Here is a 26982-nt window from a genome sequence, read left to right as displayed (position 1 = left end):
ATTGAATCGACAAAACCCGATCCATAACTACTTTCCACACTACGGGGTAACACGAATTAATAGAGTCGAACTCCAGTGACGTCGGTCGTAGAGGTAGTGATGTAACCACTTGACTAGTGACACTTTCCTATAGAGTTAATTTTATTTACTCCGTTTTAGTCTCTTCTCAAATTTATAATAAACTTGTGATACCCATCAAACTTGTTCAACCACAAAAACAAGTGTGATTGATCAACATTTCAATAACCGTAGTAAAACATCATTTTTTTTTGGAGTTTCTTATGTCAACATAAAATTTTCTTTCTTATGTCAATATGAATTTTTATAAAGAGCATTTCTTTTTCATTTTATAGGTCAAAAATGAAACAGATGGAATTCTCTTAATAGTAATTCGTACTAGATATAAGGCAGATATATACTGAAACGACCGAACCCTTTTTAATAGAATAATAAATAAGAAATAATAAGTAAATAATAATTAATAAATAATAAAAAATAAACCAAAATATTTATTTAAATATCTAGAACTCAAATCACAAAATAAGCAGGAAAAAATACCAATAATAATAAATCAATAATTAACCAGAATCATAGGCCAAGAGCTAGCAACTTAAACCATGGTTCTAACATTAACATTCCAATTCTAACAACCTAGCAGAAACCCAAAGCATAACAAGTAAGTCCTTAGAATATATTACTCTTCATTGCCATGATCCTACAATCACACTTTGCCTTTAACTACACCACAAACATAATGAGATGCGTGAGTATTACCAGAAATACTAAGTGAGGCGATCCTTCCATCTACGAGCTATACACACAAGAAAATCAAGAGTACAACCAAAAATAAAACATAACAAAACAGTCATCAAACAGAACACCCAATAATACATTCACCACACCTACACATCATCACACAAAACAAGTAATACAACTCAATTGCTCAGATAAGCTCATGGTCACGCACTCACCTTAACAAGTGATTCATTAAAATAACTACAACCAAAAGAGAGGCTCTCCAAATTCCAAGAACAACCAAACTCGCCCATACAACCAATTACAACAACAAACAAACATTGAAAACAAACTGCCAAGAAAAACAGAAAAAAAAACAATCTCACAAGTGAAACCACAAAACCAAAACGACCTGTTAACTTTCTAATCCCTCCGGTGAAAGGCAAGGTATAGAAGTACAGAAGCTTCCCACAAAATGTCGGCACTAACAGATCTCAGATGAACCCGCAATCGAGCCCGAAACACCCGCTAGTCTCAATCCGCGACTGAGAAAAAACGCCTCACGAAACTACCGATATCTCCTAGAATATTAACTCAAATTCACTTCTGTAAAAAGGAGAGTCTACCAAAAATGAATATCTTACAAAATGATTTGAGCATCTGGATCTTCGTTCTTCCAAACCCTGACAGTTCTATTTCTCTCTTTACGCTAAGCAAAAAGCTTGATCTCCTTCTCTTTCTACACCAAATAATCAAAAGTTTTCTTTCTTTCTCTCCCTCTAGAGGCATCAAAAATATGAGGGAGATTACGGGTTTTTAGTTTAATTAGATTAAACCAGGATTTAATTAAACCAAAATCAGTTAAAATTTAATCCTTTGGTTTGATCCACATCTCAATTTTAGAAGGCGGATGTTACATATACGAGGATAGAAAAAGAAAAAAAAAAAGAAAAATGTTTGTAAGTTGTAGCTTGATCACTATTGTCCCTCTTTTTGTAATGTACAAATACTTATAAACATTGGTTAAGAAGCCAAACTCTCTAATCAATGTTACAGAAATACTCAAATCAGGTTTTAGTTTTTGACATATTAAATTATATATTATAATATAATAATAATAATAATAATAATAATAATAATAATATTGATAATAATAATAATAATATTGATAATAATAATAATAATAATATGTTAAATTTGAACTACTAAAACTAATGGATATTTTCTTAAAGTTGGTTTTCATAAAATAAATAATGAATACAACATATACTTAAGAATATTTTTGTAAACTGTATTCAGGACATAAATATAATTATTAAATCCCTAAAAGTTTTCCGTATGTATCTCTATATATACTTTCTTTCCTTGATCTCAAAGCCTTCATAACCTAATCTAATATCTCTTTATCTCACCGCCGCCTAGGCTTTGCCATTCTACCTCTTCTTCTCTCTTTCTTTAGTGGTATCATCTCAGACTCAAGCATATCTTGGAGCAATCTCTTAGTCAATCCAACTGCTTGACACAAATGACTCCGCATCAGTTGAGATCTGAAATACTCTTGCATCAACATTTGCTAAACCAAGCCGTGGATACGTAAAGCAAGTGAAACATCATAATAAACAATGGAAAAAGGTACCAAAGCTATCTATGACCGCAAAGGTCTCACCACTCTAACCGATTAACTTAGTCTCTTAGGCAAAGCCATATTCAAGGCGCACTCTAGCCTAAAGCACATGAAGCGCTTTAGATAGGATATCTATATTGAAAAATTTGGGGCATCATTTTGGTGGAAACCCTGTAATGTCGTTGTTGGGGAAAAGTTAATTTCTTGTGTTGGTGATATCATTTCTTATCTTTGGACCAACATGTTGTTTTTATTTTTAATAAATTTGTTTGCTAATGGACTTGAATTTTTGGTTTTTTTGAAGCAGCAAAACACTACGAAACATCTTGTACATATGATTACAAATATATAGTGGATCAAATTGGGGGACAAGACACGCCTTGTCCCTGATTAAAATGCACGAACATCTCCTCAATCATGAAGTAAAACTGCCCTCGACTACCCTAAGTTAGGTTAGTCACTGCTCAACTTCTTCAATCCATGGTAAACATGTTTTCTTCCTTTACTTCCAATAAATTGTGGTAAAGATTATATCCCATTTTACATTAGAATCGACTCATTTACAAAAGAAGAAAAATAGAAAACTTTGCATTATGATGTATATGATTATGGTATTGCATTGACTCACAAATATATTTTTGTCACAAAGTCCCCATAACATTCATGTTATATTCAAAGAAAAAATTTGCTCTTAATTTTCACATATTTTTTCACATTTTCAAGATTTTCGCATAGATTTCCAAATTTCACATAAATTTCAAACAGTAAAACCTAATTGTTTCTAGATTTTCACACGATTTTTGATTTTTGTTTCCAAAATCTATTTTATTATATACCCATTCAAGATTACCCAATTTTAAAACATACGACCAACATCCCAAACAATTGAGGCATTAAATGTTATATATTTGTTTAGAAAAATCTAATATATATCCAGTTAAGATGTTTAATATATATTCTTCTGTAATTTTTAACAAATTTCAAAAAACAAAAGCTGGAACTAAAATCCCAATAATTTGGGTTCCTAGTACTTCTAACCATTTGTGAAATATATGTGTATATATATATATTTTAAATAAATAAAATAATAAGTTACTAAATCTTAAAAGCATGAAGAAAATAACTAAATATGTTACCTTTTAAGTGTCAAACCTTAAACAACACATCGTCACTAGAATATAAAACGATAAACTATATGTAGTATGTAATATATCATATATTTAATTGTATATCATAGAGGTGAAATATTTTCTTATTTAATCATCTACCATAAAAATTTTAGCGATAATATGTTGGCAAATTTGACTTATTTATTTGTATTTACTACTATCTACCATAAATAAGGTGACATATTTCTTTGCAGTTTTGACTATTTTGGTAAGTTTGTGAAGAAAACAAATTGATATATAATTTTAAAAAATATTTCGACTAATGTAACTCATCACTACAACACTTGAGAAGTACAAATATTAAAATTTTATGTTGTGTCCTCACCAAATTCAACTTTTACATGAGACATTTTGCATATCACATTTGAAAATATTTCAATTATTTCATTGTACCTAATGAAAATGAGAAATGCCAAAACAAGTAATGTACACTGTCACTTTACATGAAAACAAGAGTTAACTATATTATTAAACATCTATAACAAAATTTTAATAATTGCCAAAAACATACAGTACTTTGATTACATTAGTGCTAACATTATTGTTATGATTTTTTCATAGTTTGTAATTAACAGATGCATATATCAATGTTAATGTTAGGAAAAGATTGAAATTCTAGAATTATAGCAAGATTGGGCCAATTTCTAACAAGGTAGATTTTCACTGTTAGCACCAAACCAAAAATCATGAAATTAAAATAAAATTTTGTTCTTTTCTTGTTCGTCTTATTCAGAACAAAATTATACTTTAATTTCATGCAAAAATGAAAAGGTTTATTTTTTTTTGGAAATTGGCACAATCTTGCTCTGATTCTAGAATTCGATATTTTTCCTAGTCATAGCATTGACATATTCTTCTGTTAATTAATTACAAACCATGAAAATTATTTTTAGTACTAATTTAATGGGAGTATGATTTTTGCAATTATTACAATTTTCTTATAAATGTTTAAAAGTATAGTTAAATATATATTTTGTGATATAGTGAAAAGTTAGATGATTTGTTTTGGCATTTTCCCCTTTCATTAGGTAAAATGAATTAATTTAACATTTTTGAATGTGTTAAAAAAGTCACATGCAAAAGTTGAATATGGTGAAAACACATCATCAAATTTTATTAATCTTACTTCTCAAATATTGTATAAGTGATTAACTACATAGAGTCAAAATGTTTTGTTAAATAATATATAATATATATTTTCACAAAATTGCAAAGAAATGTATCTCCTTATTTATGATAGATAATAAATAAGTACATATAAATGAGTCAAACTTGCCAACATATTATGACTAAATTATATAATACATGGTTAAGTGAAAATATTTCACCAATACGGTGTTCAGTTAAGTATATGATATATTATACACATACTATATTTTTTATTGTTTTATATTCGCGCTTTCTAAGGTGTGAATCTAAAAACGTTTTTATCTTTCAAGAGTCAAGACTGACATGCATCATATCTTTTTTGTTTCAAGGCACACATGCCTCATATCCTTCTAGTAAAATGAACAACTAATTATTTAATCATCAAATTTTTTTCCTTCAATGATAATTTTTCATTAGCATATTCTCGAAATATTTATCAAAATGATACAAATTATTTCATATAGTTGACAAATGTGATATGTTAATTAGTGTAACGTCCCGACCGCCACCTCTCAGTGGACCCCATCTTCAATTCCAGTCCATGGGCCACCTTCCTTAATGGGTCTTACGTCCTCTCACTAGGTTCGCGAGTCCATCCATATCCGACGGCCAGTTTGCTACGTCCGGGAGGCTTTAAAGACTTGTTACCGTCTCTAAAAATCAGCACATGATCTTTTCCTGTGTTTTGTTCTCACTCGCACAGTTCCGACAATCACTTCTTGGAAGGTCACCCATCCTGAGACTACTCCAGCTCAAGCACGCTTAACTTTGGAGTTCCCTCAGGTCCACTGACCGAAAAGATAAGTGTCCTTTGGTGACATAGGTGACCAAATCAATTCTTTTAAACCTTTCCGCAAGTCTCTGAAACCGGGGTATTACAATTCACCCCCACTAACAGATTGCAACGTCCTCGTTGCGCACCAAGACCATCATCCCCGATGGTGTGAGCTCACTCGACTCCACACTCGTCTGGGTTCCGCTTTGATACCAAACTGAAACAACCCGACCTATTTTTTTTATAACAATATAATTAAATAGCCATAATATTTAATTAAAAGCCAAACAATAAACCAACAACAAATAAACATGCACAGCGAAAGACAAACCAAACCAACTACAATTTAATATAAATACAATACCAATCATAACCAATATAAACCAGCAACCTAGCATACTTCTAATAAGGTTACAATAACAAAATAACATGAACACACCATAACCATCTTTCTTTCTACTCTTTCTAGTTCTTTCATACTTTCATTGTTTTTGGGATCAAGTTACTTTTGTGACAACTAGAGAAGTTTCCTTTGAACCCTTTTTTGTTTATTGATTCATTTTTAATGCTATACTTTATAATATCAATGTTGTTTTTTTGCATAATGAGTGAGTAGTTTACTTTGTTGGGTTTTATGGGGTGATTCAAGGGGAACTCATGGTTTGCTTCAATTAGGTTTTAAGATCTTATTTTCGGTTCTATATTAGAGTTCTTTTGGGATATCTTTATCTTAATGCATGTGATTAATGCACGGGAGCGTTATCCTACTTCTCTGAACTAGTGTATCAAACTTGCGTAACTTGAGTGGCAGAGTTTGGTGAATGTATCAAACTTGTTTTACTAGCTGGTTGACATGCGTCGTTGCCTACGTGAGTTGAGTAACATAGTATGAAGACTTCAGACTTTCATTCTATGAAAATAGCTTGTGAGTTCATTAGTGTTTCGTAGTTGAGAACCTAACCAAAATTAGTATTTACTTGTTAGATCTTGACACTTAATATTGCTTAGAACCATGAAAAACCAAGGATGACTCCCAAACGCCCAACACCTTCGTCTTATAGTTTTAAACCGCTTTTATTTACGCTTTCTTTATTTGCAATAGATATTAGGAAAACCAAACTCCCAATCTCTTATTTAGTCTTTGTAACATCCGTGAACCGAAATCCCGGTTTGGGGATTGCATCGGTCGATGCAGAAGGTGCATCGGTCGATGCAGGTTCAGTTCTCTGCGTTTTGAATTAAGTTAAACGCTGCGTTTTGGGTTATGAAAAACCCTTAACTTGAGTATTTTGTCTCATTCGGCGAGTTTAGCCGGTTTTGAGAGAAAACAAAAGAGAGAAAAGTTCCCTATGTGTTCTTGGTGATTTCTGGAGATTTGAGGCTGTTCCTGTAGAGATCTGTAGCTGGGATCGTTGTAGGAGCTTCCTAGGAGCATTGTTTTGCTTGTTTGAGGTTCAGATTCGTCTAGGCAAAGGTAAGTGCATGACCATGGCTTATCTAAGCTGGAGAAATCTCTGATTTGCTTGTTTTGTGTTGTTAGGTTTGTTAGATTGGTATTTGGGACGATTGGAAGCTTTCTTGTGGCTTGGGATTGTGTTTTGTGGTTACAGGAACAAAAATCCGGCAAGAAGCTTCCGGGGAAAACGATGCTCGACATTGCATCGGTCGATGCACTATGTGCGTCGGTTGATGCAAATGCGAGGACGGCGCGTAAAATCTAGGATTATCGTGTTATGTGGAGCATGCGTCGGTCGATGCAATGGGAGCATCGGTTGATGCAAGTTAGCCTTGCATCGGTCGATGCAGATCTTGCATCGGTCAATGCAACCTCTAACTGGTGTCGGTCGATGCATGTTGGTATCGGTCGATGCTGAGTCCTGGTTTGTTATTGTTGATTTTTGATTGTTTATTGATGGTTAGAGATGTCTCTATTGCTTGTGTGTATAGCCCAGTAGATGGGAGGATTGCCTTACTGAGTGTTTATAAAATATTCATGCATTGCAATTTGTGTTTGTGATGCAGGTAATGGCAAAGTGTGATCGTGGAATCAAGGCAATGAAGAGGAGGATGTTCTAGTGGTTCGCTTGAATCTAGAATGTTGTTTAGGATTGTTGGTTCTCTGATTTATGTTGTTTGGATCATTAGTTTGTGATTTGGAATTAATATTGGTTATTGGATTATGATTGGATTATTTATTGGTTATTGGTATCTGTGTTCCGCTGTTGGTTGTGTTTGTGGTTAAGTGGCTAGTGGGTATGGGACCACTAGCTGTAGTGAATTTATTATTATTATTTATTATTTATTATTTAAAAAAAAAATGGGTCAGGTCATTTCAGTTTGGTATCAGAGCCCTTACGGTTCTAGGTTTAGGTTCACTAGGTTTCTGTTGTGATGTTTGGGATTGCATGTCTTGATTGATTATGTGAGTTAGTCAATTGTGTGTGACATAGAGTCCTAGAACATCCTCTTCGAGCCTACAGTGTGATTCCACGGTGAGTTTTTGATTTTTGTGTTATGTTATTTGCGTGCTTAGCCATCTGTTCTTGGTAGTGTAGATGGCTAGAGAGGGTGCTGTTGCTGGTCGTGGTCGTGGACGCGGACGTGGTCGTGGTAGGGGTAGAGTCCTAGTGGTTAGTGAGACCGAGGACCCGAGTGTGACAGCAGAGGGTGTCGGCGAGTCGCAGGGTGTCCAGGGGGATTCCGTGAGTGTGGCCGGAGGGGGCGGTGTTGATGCTCCAGTAGCCGGTGATGTTAGGGGCCCAGGTGCGGGTGTCCCAGTGGGTGGAGTCCCGGGTGTCGACCATGCGATTTGCTGGCATAGTTGTTAGCGCGGTTGCCACCACTGGCACCGGCTCAGGCTCAGGTAGTGCCACCAGTGGTGGCGGAGGAGCGGCAGCCAGTGGTTGCGGATGTGGGGGTCCATTCTTGTTATATCAGCATGCTGACAGAGATGGGTCGTATTCGTACCGAGCGGTTTTCGGGAGGTACAGATCTTACCGCTGCGGAGGCGTGGAGGATGAGTGTGGAACGTAACTTCCATACTCTGAGATGTCCTGAGGAGTTTTGGGTGGACATTGGGGTTCACCATTTGACTGGTGATGCTCAGTTGTGGTGGAGTTCTATGGCAGCTAGGAGAGTGCAGAGGGAGATGACTTGGGCTGACTTCGTCTTGGAGTTCAACCGCAAGTATTTCCCTAAAGAGGCACTGGATAGGTTGGAGGTACAGTTCCTTCAGCTAGCTCAAGGAACTCGGTCAGTGCGGGAGCTTGACTTGGAGTTCAGTCGACTTATGAGGTATGGGGGTCGGGATATGGAGTCTGAGGAGGCTCAGATCAAGAGGTTTTTGAGGGCCCTATGTGATGACTTGAGGGTTCACTGTAGAGGGCGAAGTTACGCTACGCGTACGGAGCTGGTTGAGAGTGCAACAGGGATTGAGGAGGATTGAGGAGGCGGCTAGCTCAGCAGTCCAGCCTAGCAAGGCACAACATCAGGGAGGTTCTAGCAAGGGCGGAAAGTCTGCGCAGGGAACCAAGAGGAGATGGAAGGCTACACAGAGGCCGGGTGGTTCGAGTTGCTTCGGGTGTGGAGGCAAGGATCACAAGGTAGCTAGTCGTCCCAAGAGGAGTGCTCAGACGGCAGCAGATCGTGTGTGCTATCATTGCAGGGAGCCAGGGCACATCAGGCCCTATTGTCCCAAATTGTATCCGGTAGTAGTGGCAGCGTTGCAGCAGGTGCAGCCGGGAGGGCAGCAGGTGGCACGGATTGAGCAGGCACCACGAGTTTACACGATCGTAGAGACTGGTGGAACCAGTGCTGGAGCGATCACAGGTATAATCTCTGGTACTTTGTCTTTGTGAATTCTTAGTAAGTTCAGATTTTATGTTGTCCTGTGATAAAGTGTTAGGTTCTCAACACATGAGGTTTGTGTAGGAACCTTGTTGGTGGGCGGGTTTAAGTCTCATGTTATGTTTGACTTTGGAGCTACTCATAGCTTCATTACCCTGGAGTGTGCAGAGAGTGCGGATATCATGGGAGATCTCGGAGAGCATACAGGAGTTGTCAGAGTTGCTGGAGGCAGGTTTCTAAGGGTCATTGATAGAGCGAGGGGTATCGATATTCAGATCGCGGGAGAGTGTTGGCCTGCGGATTTCCTTATCATCCCAGTGGAACTGTATGACGTTATCTTGGGGATGGAATGGTTGCATCGGCATATGGTTCATCTGGATTGTCATCGAGGTAGAGTGGAGTTTGAGCGCTTAGGAGGGAAGTTGGTTTTTTAGGGGATTTGACCAACTTTGGAGAGTCTCGTGATCTCGGCTGTTCAGGCTAGGAAGATGATCGAGAAAGGTCGTGAGGCTTATTTGGTTCCTATATCTATGCCAGAGTCAGTGGGGAAGTCTACGGTTAACGGTATTCAGGTTGTGGAGGAGTTTGAGGATGTGTTTCAGTCATTGCAGGGATTACCACCTTCTCGGTCGGATCCTTTCACGATTGAACTGGAACAAGTGACGATACCGTTATCCAAGGCTCCTTACAGAATGGCTCCAGCAGAGATGGCAGAGCTGAAGAAGCAGCTAGAGGATTTGTTGAGCAAGAGATTCATCTGTCCTAGTGTATCACCGTGGGGAGCGCCAGTGTTATTCGTTAAGAAGAATGATAGGAGTTTCCGCTTGTATATTGATTACAAAGGTCTGAACCGGGTCACTGTGAAGAACAAGTACCCTCTTCCGAGAATCGATGAGTTGTTGGATAATTTGAGAGGTGCTACTTGGTTCTCCAAGGTAGATCTGGCATCGGGTTATCATCAAATCTCGATAGATGAGGCAGATGTGAGGAAGACTGCTTTCAGGACGAGGTATGGGACTTACGAGTTTGTGGTGATACCGTTTGGGTTGACTAACACACCAGCTGCGTTTATTGAGATTGATGAACAGCGTGTTTCAGGAGTTTCTGGACGTGTCTGTCATCATTTTCATCGATGACATCCTGGTTTACTCTAAAAGTTCTGAAGAGCATGCAGTGCATTTGAGGGCAATTTTGGAGAAGCTGCAGGAGCAGAAGTTGTTTGCTAAGTTGAGCAAGTTTAGTTTCTGGCAGCGTGAGATGGGTTTTCTGGGTCACATTGTGTCTACAGATGGGGTTTCTGTAGATCCGGAGAAGATTCAGGCTATCAGGGATTGGCCTAGACCGCAGAATGCCACAGAGATCAGGAGTTTTCTCGGTTGGCAGGGTATTACAGAAGATTCGTGCAGGAGTATGCGAGCAGAGCAAGTCCTATGACTAAGTTGACGGGGAAGGATGTTCCTTTTGTCTGGTCACAAGAGTGCGAGGAGGGCTTTGCAAGCCTGAAGGAGATGTTGACTACTGCTCCGGTGTTGGCTTTGCCTGAGCAGGGAGAACCCTATGTGGTGTATACCAATGCATCCAGAGTTGGTTTGGGGTGTGTGTTGATGCAGCATGGGAAGGTGATTGCCTATGCTTCGCGGCAGTTGCGGAAGCATGAGGACAACTATCCTACTCATGACTTGGAGATGGGTCATGTAGTTTTTGCCCTGAAGATTTGGAGATCTTATCTTTATGGTGCAAAGGTACAGGTGTTTACAGATCATAAGAGCCTGAAGTATACATTCACTCAGCCCGAGCTGAACTTGAGGCAGAGGTGGTGGATGGAGCTGGTGGCGGATTATGATCTAGAGATAGCCTACCATCCTGGTAAGGCTAACTTGGTTGCAGATGCTTTGAGTCGGAAGCGGGCGGCTTCGGCTCAGGAGCAGGATATGGAGTGTCTAGTAGGGGAGATTAGTGCGTTGAGCTTGTGTGCGGTTTCTCAGGAGTTGTTGGGTTTGGTTTCAGCTGATAGAGCAGATTTGCTGAGCAAAGTGCGGTTGGCACAGGAAAAGATTTGGGGCTGGTGAATGTCTCAAAGGATGTTGATTCAGAGTATCAGGTTTCGGCTAATGGTACTATTCTGGTGCATGGGCGGATCTGTGTGCCCAAGGATGAGGAGTTGAGGCAGGAGATTCTGAGATAGGCTCATGCTAGCATGTTCTCTATTCATCCAGGAGCGACTAAGATGTACCAAGATCTCAAGAGGTACTATCACTCGGTCGGGATGAAGAAGGACGTGGCTAGTTGGGTTGCGAGGTGCAGTGTGTGTCAGCTAGTGAAGGCTGAGCATCAGGTAGCAGGTGGTTTGCTGAAGAGTCTTCCCATTCCAAAGTGGAATGGGATATAATTACTATGGACTTCGTAGTAGGTTTGCCAGTGTCCAGTACGTTTGATGCTATTTGGGTCATTGTGGACCGGTTGACTAAGTCGGCACATTTTCTGGCCATTAAGAAGATTGGTGGAGCAGCGGTCTTGGCTAAGAAGTATGTGAAAGAGATAATCAGGTTGCATGGGGTGCCAGCGAGCATTGTGTCTGATAGGGATTCCAAGTTCACTTCGGTGTTCTGGAAGGCATTTCAGGTAGAGATGGGCACTAAGGTGCATATGAGTACAGCCTATCATCCCCAGACAGATGGACAGTCAGAGATGACGATCCAGACGTTAGAGGATTTGCTGAGGATGTGTGTGTTAGATTGGGGTTGCCATTGGGCAGATCATTTGAGCTTGGTAGAGTTTGCTTATAACAATAGTTAAAAGGCGAGTATCAGGATGGCCGTGTCGTACACCGTTATGCTGGACTCAGGTGGGGGAGAGGAGCATGTACGGGGCAGATTTTGTTTAGGAGACCTCGGAGAAGATTCGGGTTCTCAAGCTGAACATGAAGGAAGCTTAGGATCGGCAGAGGAGTTATGCCGATAGGAGGAGGAAAGATCTTGAGTTTCAGGTTGGAGATAGAGTGTACCTCAAGATGGCCATGTTGCGGGGTCCGAACAGGTTATTGACTGAGACTAAGTTGAGTTCGAGGTATATGGGTCCGTTCAGAGTGATTGAGCGAGTTGGACCAGTGGCATATAGATTGGAGTTACCTGAGGTTATGTGTGCATTCCATAAGGTTTTCCATGTGTCTATGTTGCGGAAGTGTCTCCGCGAGGACGATCAGTTGTTGGCTAAGATTCCTGAGGATATTCAGTCTAACATGACTTTGGAGGCGAGACCAGTGAAGGTTCTCGGGAGGAGGATCAAGGAACTTCGGAAGAAGAAGATTCCTTTGATGAGAGTCCTTTGGGACTGTGATGGTGTTGAGGAGCAGACTTGGGAGCCTGAGGGGAGGATGAAGACAAGCCGCGACTTGAGCTTGCCTAGCCTGGTCTCATCTGTAATCCGTGGCTGGAGCAGGAATGGAGTATTTCAGCCCATCTCTCTTGTTTACTTGGTCGCTTGGGGTGGTTGGTTGTGCGACTAAGTAACAAGATGAGGTGGTGTTTGTGGCGGGTTGTTTAGCTATTGTGTGGCCTTTGTGGCGGGATGTTTAACCATTGTGTGGCCTTTGTGGCGGGCTGTTTAGCCATTGTGTGGCCTTTGTGGCGGGCTGTTTAGCCAGAGTGCTTGTTGAGGCGGTCCTTCGGGACAGATGGCCTTTGTGACGGTCCTTCGGGACGAGTGGCCTTGGTGGCGGTCCTTTTTAGGACATTTGTTTGGCCTTGGTGGCGGTCCTGTTTAGGACATTTGTTTGGCCCTTGTGACGGCCCGTTGGGCAGTGAGATGATTCTTGTGTGGTCATGAGGTATTCCAGTGAGGGGATATGTTGTTGGTAGGGCATCGTGTTGTCTTACGCGAGCCACGGGAAGGAAACCTTGATAGGGATAAGACTCAGACGTGTTCAGAATTGTTTGCTCGCGACTCTTGGGGGACTTAGGTCCTCCTAGTACCGTCATATTCTAGGACTTTGTGGCTTGGGAGTATGGCTGGTATATCGACTTCCGAGAGACGAGTATTGGACTCCCTTATATACATTATTGCATGTGGGCTTAGCCCCGATGAGGAGCCAATATTATGGCATGCAGGCTTCGGTCTGATGAGGAGCCAATAAAAACTCAAGGGTTAGGCCTGTGAGTAAAAAGGAGAGTCCAAAAGTTGAGAGCAAATAATGCATGGAGCGTGAGTCTATCACCTAGAGGTGACCTTCTGCAGATCGGTCGGAGGAGTGCAGGCCGTGGATACGGTTGCACAGGAATCCTTGGCCGATGGTTATTCGAGATTCGAGGACGAATCTAGATAGGTGGGGAGAATTGTAACATCCGTGAACCGAAATCCCGGTTTGGGGATAGCATCAGTCGATGTAGAAGGTGCATCGGTCGATGCAGGTTCAGTTCTCTGCGTTTTGACTTAAGTTAAACGCTGCGTTTTGGGTTAGGAAAAACCGTTAACTTGAGTGTTTTGTCTCATTCGGCGAGTTTAGCCATTTTTGAGAGAAAACAAAAGAGAGAAAAGTTCCCTATGTGTTCTTGGTGATTTCTGGAGATTTGAGGCTGTTCCTGTAGAGATCTGTAGCTGGGATCGTTGTAGGAGCTTCCGAGGAGCGTTGTTTTGCTTGTTTGAGGTTCAGATTTGTCTTGGCAAAGGTAAGTGCCTGACCATGGCTAATCTAAGCTGGAGAAATCTCTGATTTGCTTGTTTTGTGTGGTTAGGTTTGTTAGATTAGTATTTGGGACGACTGGAAGCTTTCTTGTGGCTTGGGATTGTGTTTTGTGGTTACAGGAACAAAAATCCGGCGAGAAGTTTCGGGGGATAACGATGTTCGGCATTGCATCGGTCGATGCACTCTGTGCGTCGGTCGATGCAAAGGCGAGGACTGCGTGTAAAATCTAGGGTTTTCGTGCTATGTCGAACATGCGTCGGTCGATGCAATGGGAGCATCGGTTGATGCAAGTTAGCCTTACATCGGTCGATGCAGATCTTGCGTCGGTCGACGCAACCTCCAGCTGGTGTCGGTCGATGCATGTTGGTATCAGTCGATGCTGAGTCCTGGTTTGTTATTGTTGATTGTTTATTGATGGTTAGAGATGTCTCTATTGCTCGTGTGTATAGCCCAGTAGATGGGAGGATTGCCTTACTGAGTGTTTATAAAATACTCATGCATTGCAATTTGTGTTTGTGATGCAGGTAAAGGCAAAGTGTGATTGTGGAATCAAGGCAATGAAGAGGAGGATGTTCTAGTGGTTCGCTTTGTTGTCTGGCTTCTGTTAGGTTGCTAGAGTTGAGTCCTAGAATGTTGTTTAGGATTGCTAGCTCTCTGGTTTATGTTGTTTGGATCATTAGTTTGTGATTTGAAATTAATATTGGTTATTGGATTATGATTGGATTATTTATTGGTTATTGGTATTTGTGTTCCGATGTTGGTTGTGTTTGTGGTTAGGTGGCTAGTGGGTATGGGACCACTAGCTGTAGTGAATTTATTATTATTATTTATTATTCATTATTTAAAAAAAAAATGGGTCAGGTCGTTTCAGTCTTAGCCTGAGAATCTTCAGCCTAACATGATCTTGGAAGTGAGACCAGTGAAGGTTCTCGAAAGGAGGATCAAGGAACTTCGGAACAAAAAGATTCATTTGATGAGAGTCCTTTGGGATTGTGATGGTGTTGAGGAGCAGACTTGGGAGCCAGAGGCGAGGATGAAGGGAAGGTTCAAGAAGTGGTTAGAGAAGCAGGTCGTGACTTGAACTTGTCTAGCCTGGTCCAAGTTGTAGTCCGTGGCTGGAGCGGGAATGAAGTATTCAAGCCCATCTCTTTTGTTACTTGGTCGCTTAGAGGTGGTTGGTTGTGCGACTAAGTAATGAGATGAACTAGTGTTCGGGATATGAAATTCCGCGAGGCTGTTGTTAAAGAGGGAAAGTTTCATGTATTGGAACTTATTAAAAGACGATAGTTTCCAAAAGTGAAAGTTTTAAAAATAAAAAGTTTTATGGGAGTTCGAATTGTCCATTTTTAGTGGTGGTGAGCCTTGGAAGGGCTTGTGTGGCCTTCGTGGCAGACTGTTGAGTCATTTTGTGCCCGTGTGTGGCGGTCTTTCGAGACATTGTGTGGCCTTTGTGGTGGGCTGTTTAGCCATTGTGTGGCCTTTGTGGCTGGCTGTTTAGCCATTGTGTGGCCTTTGTGGCGAGATGTTTAGCCATTGTGTTGTATTTGTGGCGGACTGTTTAGCCAATTGTGTGGTCTTTGTGGCGGGCTGTTTTTGAGTGTTCTTGGGAGTTTTGAGAGATTTGAGGCTGTTCCTATAGAGATCTGTAGATGGGATCGTTGTAGGAGCTTCCTAGAAGTGTAGATCTTTTTGTTTGATGTTCAGAATATTCTTGAAAAATGTGAGTGAATGACCATGGCTTATCTTAGCTTGAGATTTCTCTGATCTGCATGTTTATGTGTTTATTTGGCTTGTTAGAATATTTTTAAGTCGCTAGAGGTTTTGGGAAGCTTTTTGTGGCTTTGGTTTGTGTGTTTTGGTGGTTTAGGAATGGAGATCCGGCGAGAAGCTTGAGGAAAAACAATGCTCGGCATGTGCATTGGTCGATGAACTTTGTATTTCAGTCGATGCAATGCGAGGACTGCGCGGTTTGACCTAGAATTATTGGTTGATGCCATGTGGAGGCGTCGGTCGATCCAATTAGGGATTTCGTGCAATGTTGAGCATGCGTCGGTCGATGTAGTGTGAGTGTCGGTTGATGCAAGTGAACCTTGCATCGGTCAATGCAAGCTTGTGTCGATCTATGCGACCCTAGTTGGTGTCGGTCGATGCAAGGGTTGGTATCGGTCGATGCAGTTGTCTAGTTTGTTGTTTGGTTATCGATTGTTGTTTGGTGGTTAGAGTTATCTCAATTGCGATGAAGAGGAGGATGTTCTAGTGGCTCGTTGCTTGTGGTCTGGCTTCTGTTAGAGTTGGGTCATTAGAACATTATTGAGTTGTTGGTTTCATTTTTTATGACTCTGTTGAATTGAATTATTGGTTATTAGTTTAATGGTATCGTGCTGGTTATGGTCCGTTGTTTGGTTGTTTGTGGTTAGGTAGCTAGTGGGTATGGAACCAGTAGTTAATTAGTTAATTATTATTATTATAATTATTAAAAAAGTGGATCGGGTCGTGTCAATCCCAAGCATGTACCTGATGATCTGATCGTGCAAGAAAAACAGCCTGAAACCTTAATCCAAACAAGTGGATCGAAGGTCAAAAGGAACCACCCAAAGCCCAACCCGAGGAGGTGCTAGAGCATAGCCATGTATAGGACTTCGGATGACATTTTGGCTAGGTCAAGGGGTTTCCAGATATAAACTCTTTCCTATTTTTTCGAGAGGAGGACGCCACACACGACAAAGAGAGAGCGAGATCTACCAAAGGCGATTTCCAGCCGATTTTCATACTTTTTTAGAGAGATTTGTTTTCTTAGTGTTTTCTTTTTTCCAGTTTGTAAATGATTATACTCGGTTATTTTCACTGCAATTCTTATTCATCTCGTTTTCTATGTTGTTTGTGATGAGATCTTAGTAGTTAGTAGTGAATCAAAGTTTTTGGGGATGGGATATGCTAATATGTATTCTTGATTGTTATGATGTTTTAGCTTGATTTTTTTGTAAAAATTCCCTTCATGCGATCAAGCGCCTCTTGCGGGAAGTACTTTTCATTGAATTCGTCCAGAAAATTCAACCAAGTCATCTTTTGCTGCACTCTTTGGGCCATCACCGAGCTCCACCACACACGTGCATCACCCGACAGATAATACGCTGCCAAGTCTATCTGATACCAATCCGAACATCGAAGCGAATGGAAGATGTCCTCTATCCTTTCCCTCCACTCATCCGCTACACTCGAGTTCGTACTCCCTGGGAAGTCTCCCACACCCACACGTTGTAGCTGCACTATCATCTAAAGGTAATGGTCATCCACTACCTCAGTCTCCGGCTGCCCGCATGCCTGCAATCCAACCATAGTCTGCACAGCTGGAGCCTGCCCACCAACAATTGGTGGCACTACAGGAGCCTGCCCACCAACAATTGGTGGCACTACAGGAGCCTGCCCACCAACCACTAGCAGCACTACAGGAGCCTCCACACCAATCGTTGGCGGCACCACTGTTAGAAGCCGCACCAACACCTGAGCAAGCAAGTCTGCTAGAAGATCATCCCAACCTGGGGGACCACCTTATGAAACCCCCACATGCGAGGAAACACCAGCCGAGCCTACCAACCCCATCGATATTACCACCAACCAAGCCCCCAAGCCCTCCAAGATGAACATGTGACTCTGCCAACTCCTCGTTGGCCATGCTCTGGGCCACACTCACACTGGCCTTGGGAACCTGTCCCCATCCACAAGCACGACCACGCCCACGTCCACGACCCGCAGCTCCAGCACTTCTAACCATCTATACCACCAAGAATAAAAGGCTAAGCAAACAAAACGATCTTGACTACACAAGGAAACACAACTTACTGTAGAATCATATTGAAGGCTCGAATAGGATGTTCTAGGACCATGCCACAACCTATTGCCTAACTCATACAATCAATCAAGGATGAATCCAAACATCAACAAACACAAAGCACACAGCGAACCCGTACCTAGAATCGTAAGGACTCTAATACCAAACTGAAACGACCAGACCTATTTTTTTAATAATAGATAATAAATAACTCAAAATATTTATTTAAATATCCAAAAACTCAAATCACAAAATTAACCAATGGAAAATATTAGGCATGGGCATTCGGGTACCCGTTTGGATTCGGATCGGATATTTCAGATTTTTGGGTTTTCGGGTTTAAAGGTATAGGACCCGTTCGGGTATTTCTAGACTTCAGGTTTGGATCGGGTTCGGTTTGGGTATTTTGGTTTCGAATTCGGATTACCCGAAGTTCACAAAACTCAAAATTTTAGGATCTAATTTAGTCTAAATTATTCAATAATACGTAATATATCTGAAAATTTAGAGTATTTTTTACCCAAATTTACTAATAAACGGTTTAAATACTTCAAATTATCGAAAATATCTAAAAATCTGAATATTTTGGATATAAGTATATTCAGATACCCGTTCGGATTTCGGTTCAGATCGCGTTTGGGTTCGAATTTAGAGATTTGGAATCCGTTCGAATATTTTACAATTTCGAATACGGATTTGGATCGGGTTTTTTGAGTCAGGTTCGGATCGAATTTTTGGATCCGGGTATTTTGCTTAGGCCTAAAAAATACCAATAATAAAATAAACCAAAAATAACCAGAATAATACACCACCGATAGCAACTTAAACTATAGTTCTAACATTTTAGACTTTTAGTATTGAGAATTAAGACTTAGTTTACTTTTTCGTTAGTTGTGGACCTTTTGGTCAAATGAAAGCGCAAGTAAATGTTTAATTAAAAAAAAAAAAAAACACGAATAAGAGAAATGAAGCAAGTTAGCAAATTGGACTTGTCTTCCTCGTCAGAATTGCCGTCCGCCTTGGACCGCTTTAAAAACCAAAGCCCCCCTCTCGACGCTCATCTCTTTATTTTTTTAATATTCTCTCTACCAATTCTTAAAACTTTAATTCAACAATGGCGGAATCAAAGACAAAATTTGCAGAAGTCAGGGAATGGATCATCGAACACAAGCTTCGTACCGTTGGTAAATCTCTCACTCTTAATTCCCCCCCCCCCTTTCTCTTTGTGTTCATCCTCCAACAAATTCTTTTCGTATCTTGTGTTCTTAGCGTGATAAGAACGCACGAATCGAGTTTCGTGTAATTTATTCGTGGTTGTTCATCTTTTTATTAGGTATGTGTAATTCCTCAGATTTGGATTTTTGGATCTGAGTTATCCCAATTTTGATATCTTTTTTAGGGTTTTGTTTTGATTTTCAAAATCGAAATTAGTCTGTTGCTTCACAATTTTGTGTGGATTTGGTTTCGTAACATTGGAGATGAGGATACATTTATGAGTTTTGTGTTTCTTCTGATAAAAATCTTGTTGGTTCTGAATTGGGACTCTTGCTTGCTAGTGCTAGGTTGTTTATGGCTTAGTTCATATCTCTGGTTCAATTTGGTTTGTTTTGATTTCCAAAATCGAAATGAGGATGCATGCAATGAGTTTTGTGGTTATTATAATACAAATTTGTTGGTTCTGAGTTTGGAATTTGTTGGTTAGGTTGCTTATGGCTAAGTGGTATCTCTGGTTCAATCGCCTATAACTGGTCAAAACCTGCCATGAAAACCAGTGTCAGAATCATCCATGCTAGGTATTATTTTTTCTAAATCTTAATGCTTCTACTATGTTTCTTTTAAATCTTGGTTTACATATAGTCTTTGTTAAATGGTAGAAGATATGAAATGGCCAACGCTATAGATCATTCAATTGAAGAATCTGTCTCTTTTGATTTTGGGTTATATAGTCTTTGTTAGATGGTAGAAGGTATGCATTATTCCATTCAAGAATCTGATTCTTAACTTCTTGTGTATTTCATCAAAGTAACTTTGTTTATGTACACTCATCATACAAGAACATTTGGCATAGTTACAAACAATATCAGTTAAATGAAAATTGAAAACCAATGCTTGAGAAAGCATGGATCAAACTTTGTTATTGTTTCTTCATTTCTTCACTGGTCAAATGTGGAATCATCATTTTATAACTCATATCTTTCAATCTTTACTATGAGCTGCCTTGTTTCCCATCTGTTCTGTATTGCTAGACAAATCTTCTCTTATATTCGATCATATATATTAAAATTTGTCCATTACAATTTTAAACTTTTCTTAGATTGTTTCTTTACTATGCATTGATGATGATGATGATGATGATGATGATGATGATGATCTTTCAATTCGTTTATAGCGTTCGATCTCTCACACATTTCTGTATTGGATCATGTTGTCAGGTTGCATGCTCAGGCGCTGACATTAGCTGCTTTGGCTGGAGCTGCTGCAGTGGAGTACTATGATCACAAATCTGGAGCCACTGATCGTATCCCGAAATTTCTGAAGCCTGAAAACTTAAATAAGGACTAAAAGCCCTTTATCACCATGGCTCACCCCTCCCTATTCTCTTATTTTAGGCATATAATAGCTAATGAAAACTTCATGTTTCTTCAATATTTCTTTTTTGTACTTTGAAATGGATTAATCCTGGGTTATATATTCCCTACGCCTTGCAGCTTTTCTGCAAATTACGGGATGCAGAAATGTAAGAGATACGTATAGAAGCTAAATGAATAAATATTTTTTTATATACATTTAATTTTTTAAGCATGGACGTTTTGTTATTAGTCGTTTTGTTATTAGCCTATCCCATAAGTACAGTATGTGCCCCCTTCATAAAAGAAATTTCAAACATTTTTAAGGATATTTTTGGCCTAAATCATTATCTCTAATAAATAAATGCATAAGTAAATAATAATGTGACAAAATGTTTTAAGAAACCAAAAAAAGACAATATTTTTATTTTAATAATTGTTGGTGGATTCTTTTGGCTGTTTTAGTATCATTTTAGCAAATATTTTTGAAAATCTTAGGAAATTTTGGTAAGTTATATTTATAAGGTATATTGTATATGAACAATTAGTCACATTTCCTTAAATATGCATTTATTTGTTGACCAAAAAATGTAAGCATATGTTATTTTCGTAAAAAGATAATTAAAACCAGTGTATACACAACAATATACTTTAAATAGTCGTTGACTCGAATTGGTAGATTACTATATTTATAATGGAAAAGATCATAGAGAAACTGATTGGAGAAAAACTACAAAGAATAACATATCAATGGCATTACATCTAGTGTTATGTCTCTGTGTTTATATGTTTACACAAGGTGCACAAGGCAACATTGATGTGAGACTCTTTTGATCTTTTTTCAAGATTTTCATTTATACTTTTACAACTTTTCTCTATTTTTTCTACAAATTTTACAGGATTATGATTGTGTTGATATATACAAACAACCAGCTTTCCAACACCCGTCGTTGAGAAATCACAAGATTCAAGTAAGATAGTAACTAGCGTTAGATAAAATTACTAAGATATGATCTTACTCGATCCCATACAATTCAGATTTCTCATATCGAGTTAGAACTCCAAAATACTATTTTTTTGTTTAAATCGTATTTCATACCAAAAAAAGTTTATAATTCAGTTTTCAGTTTTAATACTATCATCTTATTATGGTTAACATGTATTCCTAAGAACATTTTGGAAAAATATGTAAATTTGAGTTTATATATTAGAATGAATAATTGTGATCAATGAAACAACTAGTTCGAGAAATATTTGTTATGTCGAATCTTACTTTTCTTTTATTACTTGTGATGCATATAGGAAACATTCAATTTAGATGGCAATATTGAAAGAAGCAACAAATATAGCACACAAGAGCATTGTCCTAAAGGAACAGTTGCAATTTTACGACAAGGAAATAAATCTCAGAGCGTTCATTTGAATTCAGCCGAGTATTTAGGTCAACATGTATGTCTCCCTCAACGATTTTGTTTTCGAAAGGAGTTACAAAGTCTCATTTAGTTATGAAGACTAACATATTCACTAAATTTACAGTTTGCAACAATTGAGACCATGCAAGATGGAACTATCTATCGAGGAGCCAAAGCAGAAATAAGTCTTCATGATTTAAAGTTGGAAAACAATCAATACAGCAAAAGCCAAATATGGTTAGAGAATGGACCTGCATCTCAACTCAATAGTATACAAGTTGGTTGGGTGGTAAGTTCATACTACCGAGATTTGTGCATTTCACAAACAATCATGTGGTTTTAACATACATGCATTAACTATATGTTTATTTGTTTCTTTTTTTTTAATTGTAGGTGCATCCAAGGTTATACGGTGACAGTATCATAAGATTAACAATATATTGGACTGTGAGTATTTTTAGTTAATATTATTCACATAAGAACAATGGTTAGCTTAAAATAAATATGTAACAAATATTATTACATGTAACGTTTTTCTTATTTGAGGGAGACGGTTATCGAAACACAGGATGCTACAATATGCAATGTCCTGGCTTTGTGATTATAAGTCAGAAACTCACTATTGGAAATGAATTTTGGGGGTCATCTGTCTATGGTCAAATAAGCCTTACCATTGATATAGAAGTTTATCAAGTAAGTTTCTCTTTAGCCTTTTTACGGAAAGATTTATAGATTTAGTTTCCATGAAATTATAAAATTATTTTAACCTTTTAGATATTTGTTAAAGTATTTTTTGTTTCATATGTATTAGGATTCCATCAGCGGAAACTGGACACTTTAAATATTTGATGAAGTAATTGGTTAGTGGCCGAAAGAGTTATTTACGTACTTAAACAAAGGAGCTTCTCTAGTAAGATATGGAGGAAATACATATTTATCTCCGGACGGAATTAGTCCTCCAATGGGAAACGGACATTTTCCGGTTGCAGATTTTAAAAAGACAGCACACTTTAAAAACATTGTGATTAGAAACTCGTACTACAAAAGAGTTTATCTTGAAGATGGGAAAATTAGATGTTATGCTAATTCTTATAGTTGCTTTAGGGTGACATATTGGAGTTATCTTAAATCCACAGGAGTGGCCTTTTCATTTGGAGGACCAGGTGGAAATTGTGGTGTTTGATGAATTCTATATATGTATCAACCAATTGATTTCAAAGTTTGAATAAAAATAAAATTTATCTAATATTATTTTTTTCTTACCAAAGTCCAAACGAGTCTCATATTTAAAATGATAAGGTTCAATACTAAGACGAATATTAAGCCCAATTTGTTTAGTCCTTTCTTCTTCTTCTTCCATCTTAATCATTATCCTAATAATAAATGCATAAAAAGTAAATAAATAATGTGAAAATATGTTTTGGTTAACAAAAAATAACTAAATTTTAACCCGTTGTACAAGTTATTTGTGACTAAAAAAATTAAAATTTAAGTTGTATTTTTTTAAAATTTTGTTTCCTTTTTTAGTGTTTAAAATTTTAGAATTATATTTGATTGTTAATTTTATGATTTAACTTGTAGCATACAACGGGCCAATTTGATCTTTTACATAATATTAATTTAATCAACTTAGTTATATATATCTACTAGATAAGGGCCTGCACGATGTGCGGATTTAAAAATTGTTGAAGAAAATAAATCCTAAACCTTAAACAATTTTTTGAAAACATATAAAGAAATTTTATTTCCTAAAGTAAATATATAAATAATTTAAGTTAGAGAATATTTGTATCTACCTTCATACATTTATTTATATTTTTTATAACAATTATTACGATAATCTAAAGCTAAATTATATCCCACTAAAACTTTTTGCCAAATACTCATCATTACAAATTTTATTATTGTCAAATTTCAAAAACGTTTTACAACTTATTCACAAAATATTTTACATGCAACAAATTCATCAAAGCAACATCTAATAAGTAACCACGTACAATTTTACTTTATAATTTACCATTAAAAATATGTTCTTACATCCAAAATATTTTATTGTTAATGTATGCTCTTTATCACCACCTATAAAATGTCTTCTAAACAAATTAAGCAATTTTATGTTGCTTTACTTTTATTTTGGCATAATTATAGTTCTTATAATTACTATAATTTTTTTGTGATATAATTTCTTTAACCATGAAGTTTTTTTTACTCCAAATATATTTTAGATGAACAACTGGTGAAAATATCTACTCGATTACAATGATTTTATGACTAACCCAATAAAAGTTGAGAAATTGAAAGAAAGTTAATATAATATGATAAAAATAAAAATTTGAAAATTATAATCAGGATGGTATATATAAGTCTTAGATAATTCAGATATACAAAATAGAAACTTTATATACAATCCAAAACATGACATATGTCATAATCACGTTAAGGATCAACGACCTATTTACTCTTTAGAAGTATCCAATTGTACCAAAACAACTTAAAACTATGACCTTGTCTCAAATATTCTCGAAACATATATTCTCAATTTATTATTAGTCGAATCAAAAGTTCTCATAAATGTCTCCATATACATTGTTTAAGCGGTTTACAAACCTAATCCGATAGAAAACCACAAAAATCCGGTTTGAAACCAATTTTAAAATTGTATATAGTTCCAACTTCCCAAATTTGAAACCGCTTCTCAATTACTCGATCAAGCAGCTCTTGTTTCAGTACCAGAATCATCAACATTATTCAGAAAAGACAACTCTAAATTTTGACCAGAAACATCAACCACCGACTTATCTCCTAAACTTCTAATGCTACTAACTGTAAAATCACTTTTGGAACCTCCATCAGTGTCTCCATCATCGATTAAATTAGCGGGCATTATATACTTCGATTTCACTTCATTGCATATGATAACTTCCATTGAAAAACCCGCACGAATCAAAGACCCACACAATAGATCGGTAAAATTATATAAGAAAAAAAAAATCAAAGCTTCCGATATAAACATGTAATGTTATGTAGATTTAATGTTATTTTCTCAATTAGTTGTCCTATTATGTTTCAAAAAAAAAATTGACATAACTTATTTATTCTTTTTAAATTTGTTATTCACTATTTATTTATTAATAATAATATACATTCTTAGTGAATTACTTTTTTGTTTATACATGTCAAAATCTTATTGAGAAAACACGTATAATATAAGTAATGTACAATGAAAAATAGATTAGTTTTGTTAATTTTCCTTTTTAATTTAGAAATTTTTTTAGATATAAACATGTAAATTTAATTTAGATTTAATGTTATTTTTTAATTAGCTGCTTTGAAAAATAATAAATTTTTGACACATGTCAACATCTCATCAGTGTACTTGACACATGTCAACATCTCATCAGTGTACTTGACACGTGTCATGATCATGTTAATGACTAATTTGAAAACCCAACTTTATATGATAAGATTTTTAATATAATAAAAAGATTAGTTCAGACTTCAATTCAAGTTTTTTTCCAGAGACTGCCTTCACAAATCTTGTCACAGTACTCAGTGTCCGAAATTGGCTAACCATAAAGACATTAAATTTATTTTTATTTTTTTTGTGCAAACAAAGACATAAAATTTAATGTGTTACGTTATATAGTATAATTAAACGACCAAATATGGATGACACATAGTATATTTATCTTAGTTGTTTTTTTAAATATAATAAGATTATAATTATCTTATGTTTATCTGTTTTACCAAGCTTGAAAATTGTAATTTATGATCGTTAAAATTGATATGTGTCACGATCTGATGAGTTAATAACTTTGATATTTAATCGTTAAAATTGACACGTGTCACGATCTGGTGAGTTTTTAACTTTAGTCTCTAATCGTTAAAACTAACACGTGTCACGATCTAGTGAGTTACTAACTTTGAGAACCAAGGTTTATATAATAAGATTACTTTAATATTAGTAGTGTTAATAATATAATAAAATGATGGTTTACCCGTGTAGCACTGAGTTAATGATATTTTGACTTTTTAAAAGTTAAAATTATTTAAAAATAAAACAATAGAGTAAAGGAAATAAAATTTATAAATTTAATGTCTGATAAATCAAGCTTCATGCTCATTCATATTCAACATCATTTTGGTTTTTTTATAGTATGACTTTGAACCATTGTTCTATTTTTCTAGGCGATGTGGGACATTGTATACACATTTTTTTTATTCATCGAGTGAGTAATATATGTCCGTTTAATAAAATTTGAATCACATCTTATGCAAAAGGAAATCACAAATTTTATTAGATAAATGTATCATATAATAATTCAAAATAATTTAAACATAAGATCATATAAAAGACTAAAAGAATAACAATTGTTTAAATCGTCCTTGACTCGAACTGATATTTATGCTGGAAAGTATCATAAACAATAAATTAGAGAGTGACTAAAAGAATAACTTATCAATGGTGTTATTGCTATGTATCTACAGTAAATTAACAACTGTTATAAATTAATAAAATTATTTTCGTTTCGAGTTGGGCTAGTTTGAAAAAAGACACAATTCAAGAAAATATTCAAATAATATTTTTTTTACAAATTCTATGTAAACATTTAGTCTCATTAATATAATAAATTAATAATTATATAAACTATAAAAAATCATACAAACCTTTATTTAGAATGAAGGTTATATAGGTAAATTTCTCTTTAGTCTTTTACTCTTTTTTATGAAAAATTATATATTTAGTTTCAAGGAATTATTAAATCACCCAACTATTTTGACGTCTTGAGTACTTGTTGGAAGTATTTTATTTTCATTTTTTTGTTTCATATGTATTAGGACTGTTTCAGCGGAAACTGGGTACTAAAACTATTTAATGTATAGTGGTTAGTTATTAGCTCAAAGAATTATTTACATACTTAAACAAAGGAGTTTCGCTAATAAGATTCCAAGGAAATACTTATTTATCTCCCAATAAAATTAGTCCTTTAATGAAAAATGGACTTTTATAAGTGCCACACATCAGCATTTCCACATAAAATACTTCTCTAGGGGATATTGTTAAAAAAACCACAAATTGAAATTCAAAATTTTTTCAGTCACTTGACTGGGCCTAGACCGTCCAGCCCATGTTTATAAACAAACACACAAAAACTCACGCTGTTGGAAATCAGGGGCCTTGATATTATCCCACA

General features: G+C 37.0%; 2 protein-coding genes and 1 long non-coding RNA gene across 3 annotated transcripts; all 3 read left to right on the top strand.

Annotated features, from left to right (window-relative positions):
• The first annotated feature begins 2117 nt into the window (after positions 1–2117).
• LOC147939935 (uncharacterized) lies at positions 2118–14732 on the top strand. Its single transcript, XR_015564039.1, has 3 exons — positions 2118–2367; positions 2667–2811; positions 14504–14732. It is a non-coding gene; the product is annotated as an uncharacterized LOC147939935 (long non-coding RNA).
• Positions 14733–18697: 3965 nt separating this feature from the next.
• LOC109124612 (uncharacterized) lies at positions 18698–20594 on the top strand. Its single transcript, XM_010423273.3, has 3 exons — positions 18698–18992; positions 19511–19601; positions 20241–20594. The coding sequence occupies exons 1-3, from the start codon at positions 18923–18925 to the stop codon at positions 20368–20370; spliced, it is 291 nt and encodes a 96-aa protein (XP_010421575.1). The 5' UTR covers positions 18698–18922; the 3' UTR covers positions 20371–20594.
• A 512-nt stretch (positions 20595–21106) lies between these two features.
• On the top strand, positions 21107–22970 carry LOC104709459 (protein neprosin-like). The gene is given in 7 exon segments (XM_010426070.2): positions 21107–21194; positions 21275–21346; positions 21678–21824; positions 21912–22076; positions 22181–22234; positions 22334–22480; positions 22599–22970. Coding segments are annotated over 7 exon segments (1026 nt in total). The 5' UTR covers positions 21107–21125.
• The last annotated feature ends 4012 nt before the right edge of the window (positions 22971–26982 follow it).

Source organism: Camelina sativa, chromosome 8 (genome assembly GCF_030686135.1).
Source record: "Camelina sativa cultivar CO46 ecotype springtype chromosome 8, ASM3068613v1".
Classification (NCBI taxonomy): domain Eukaryota; kingdom Viridiplantae; phylum Streptophyta; class Magnoliopsida; order Brassicales; family Brassicaceae; genus Camelina; species Camelina sativa.
This window is presented reverse-complemented; position numbering and strand designations above follow the sequence as displayed.

What these genes read in the sequence shown, in the direction of transcription:
- LOC109124612 (XM_010423273.3), top strand. Translation starts at nt 18,923, where the DNA reads ATGGCGGAATCAAAGACAAAATTTGCAGAAGTCAGGGAATGGATCATC. An exon ending in ACACAAGCTTCGTACCGTTG is followed by an intron (nt 18,993 to 19,510) that starts GTAAATCTCTCA and finishes TTTGTTGGTTAG; the next exon opens with GTTGCTTATGGCTAAGTGGT. An exon ending in GTCAGAATCATCCATGCTAG is followed by an intron (nt 19,602 to 20,240) that starts GTATTATTTTTT and finishes TCATGTTGTCAG; the next exon opens with GTTGCATGCTCAGGCGCTGA.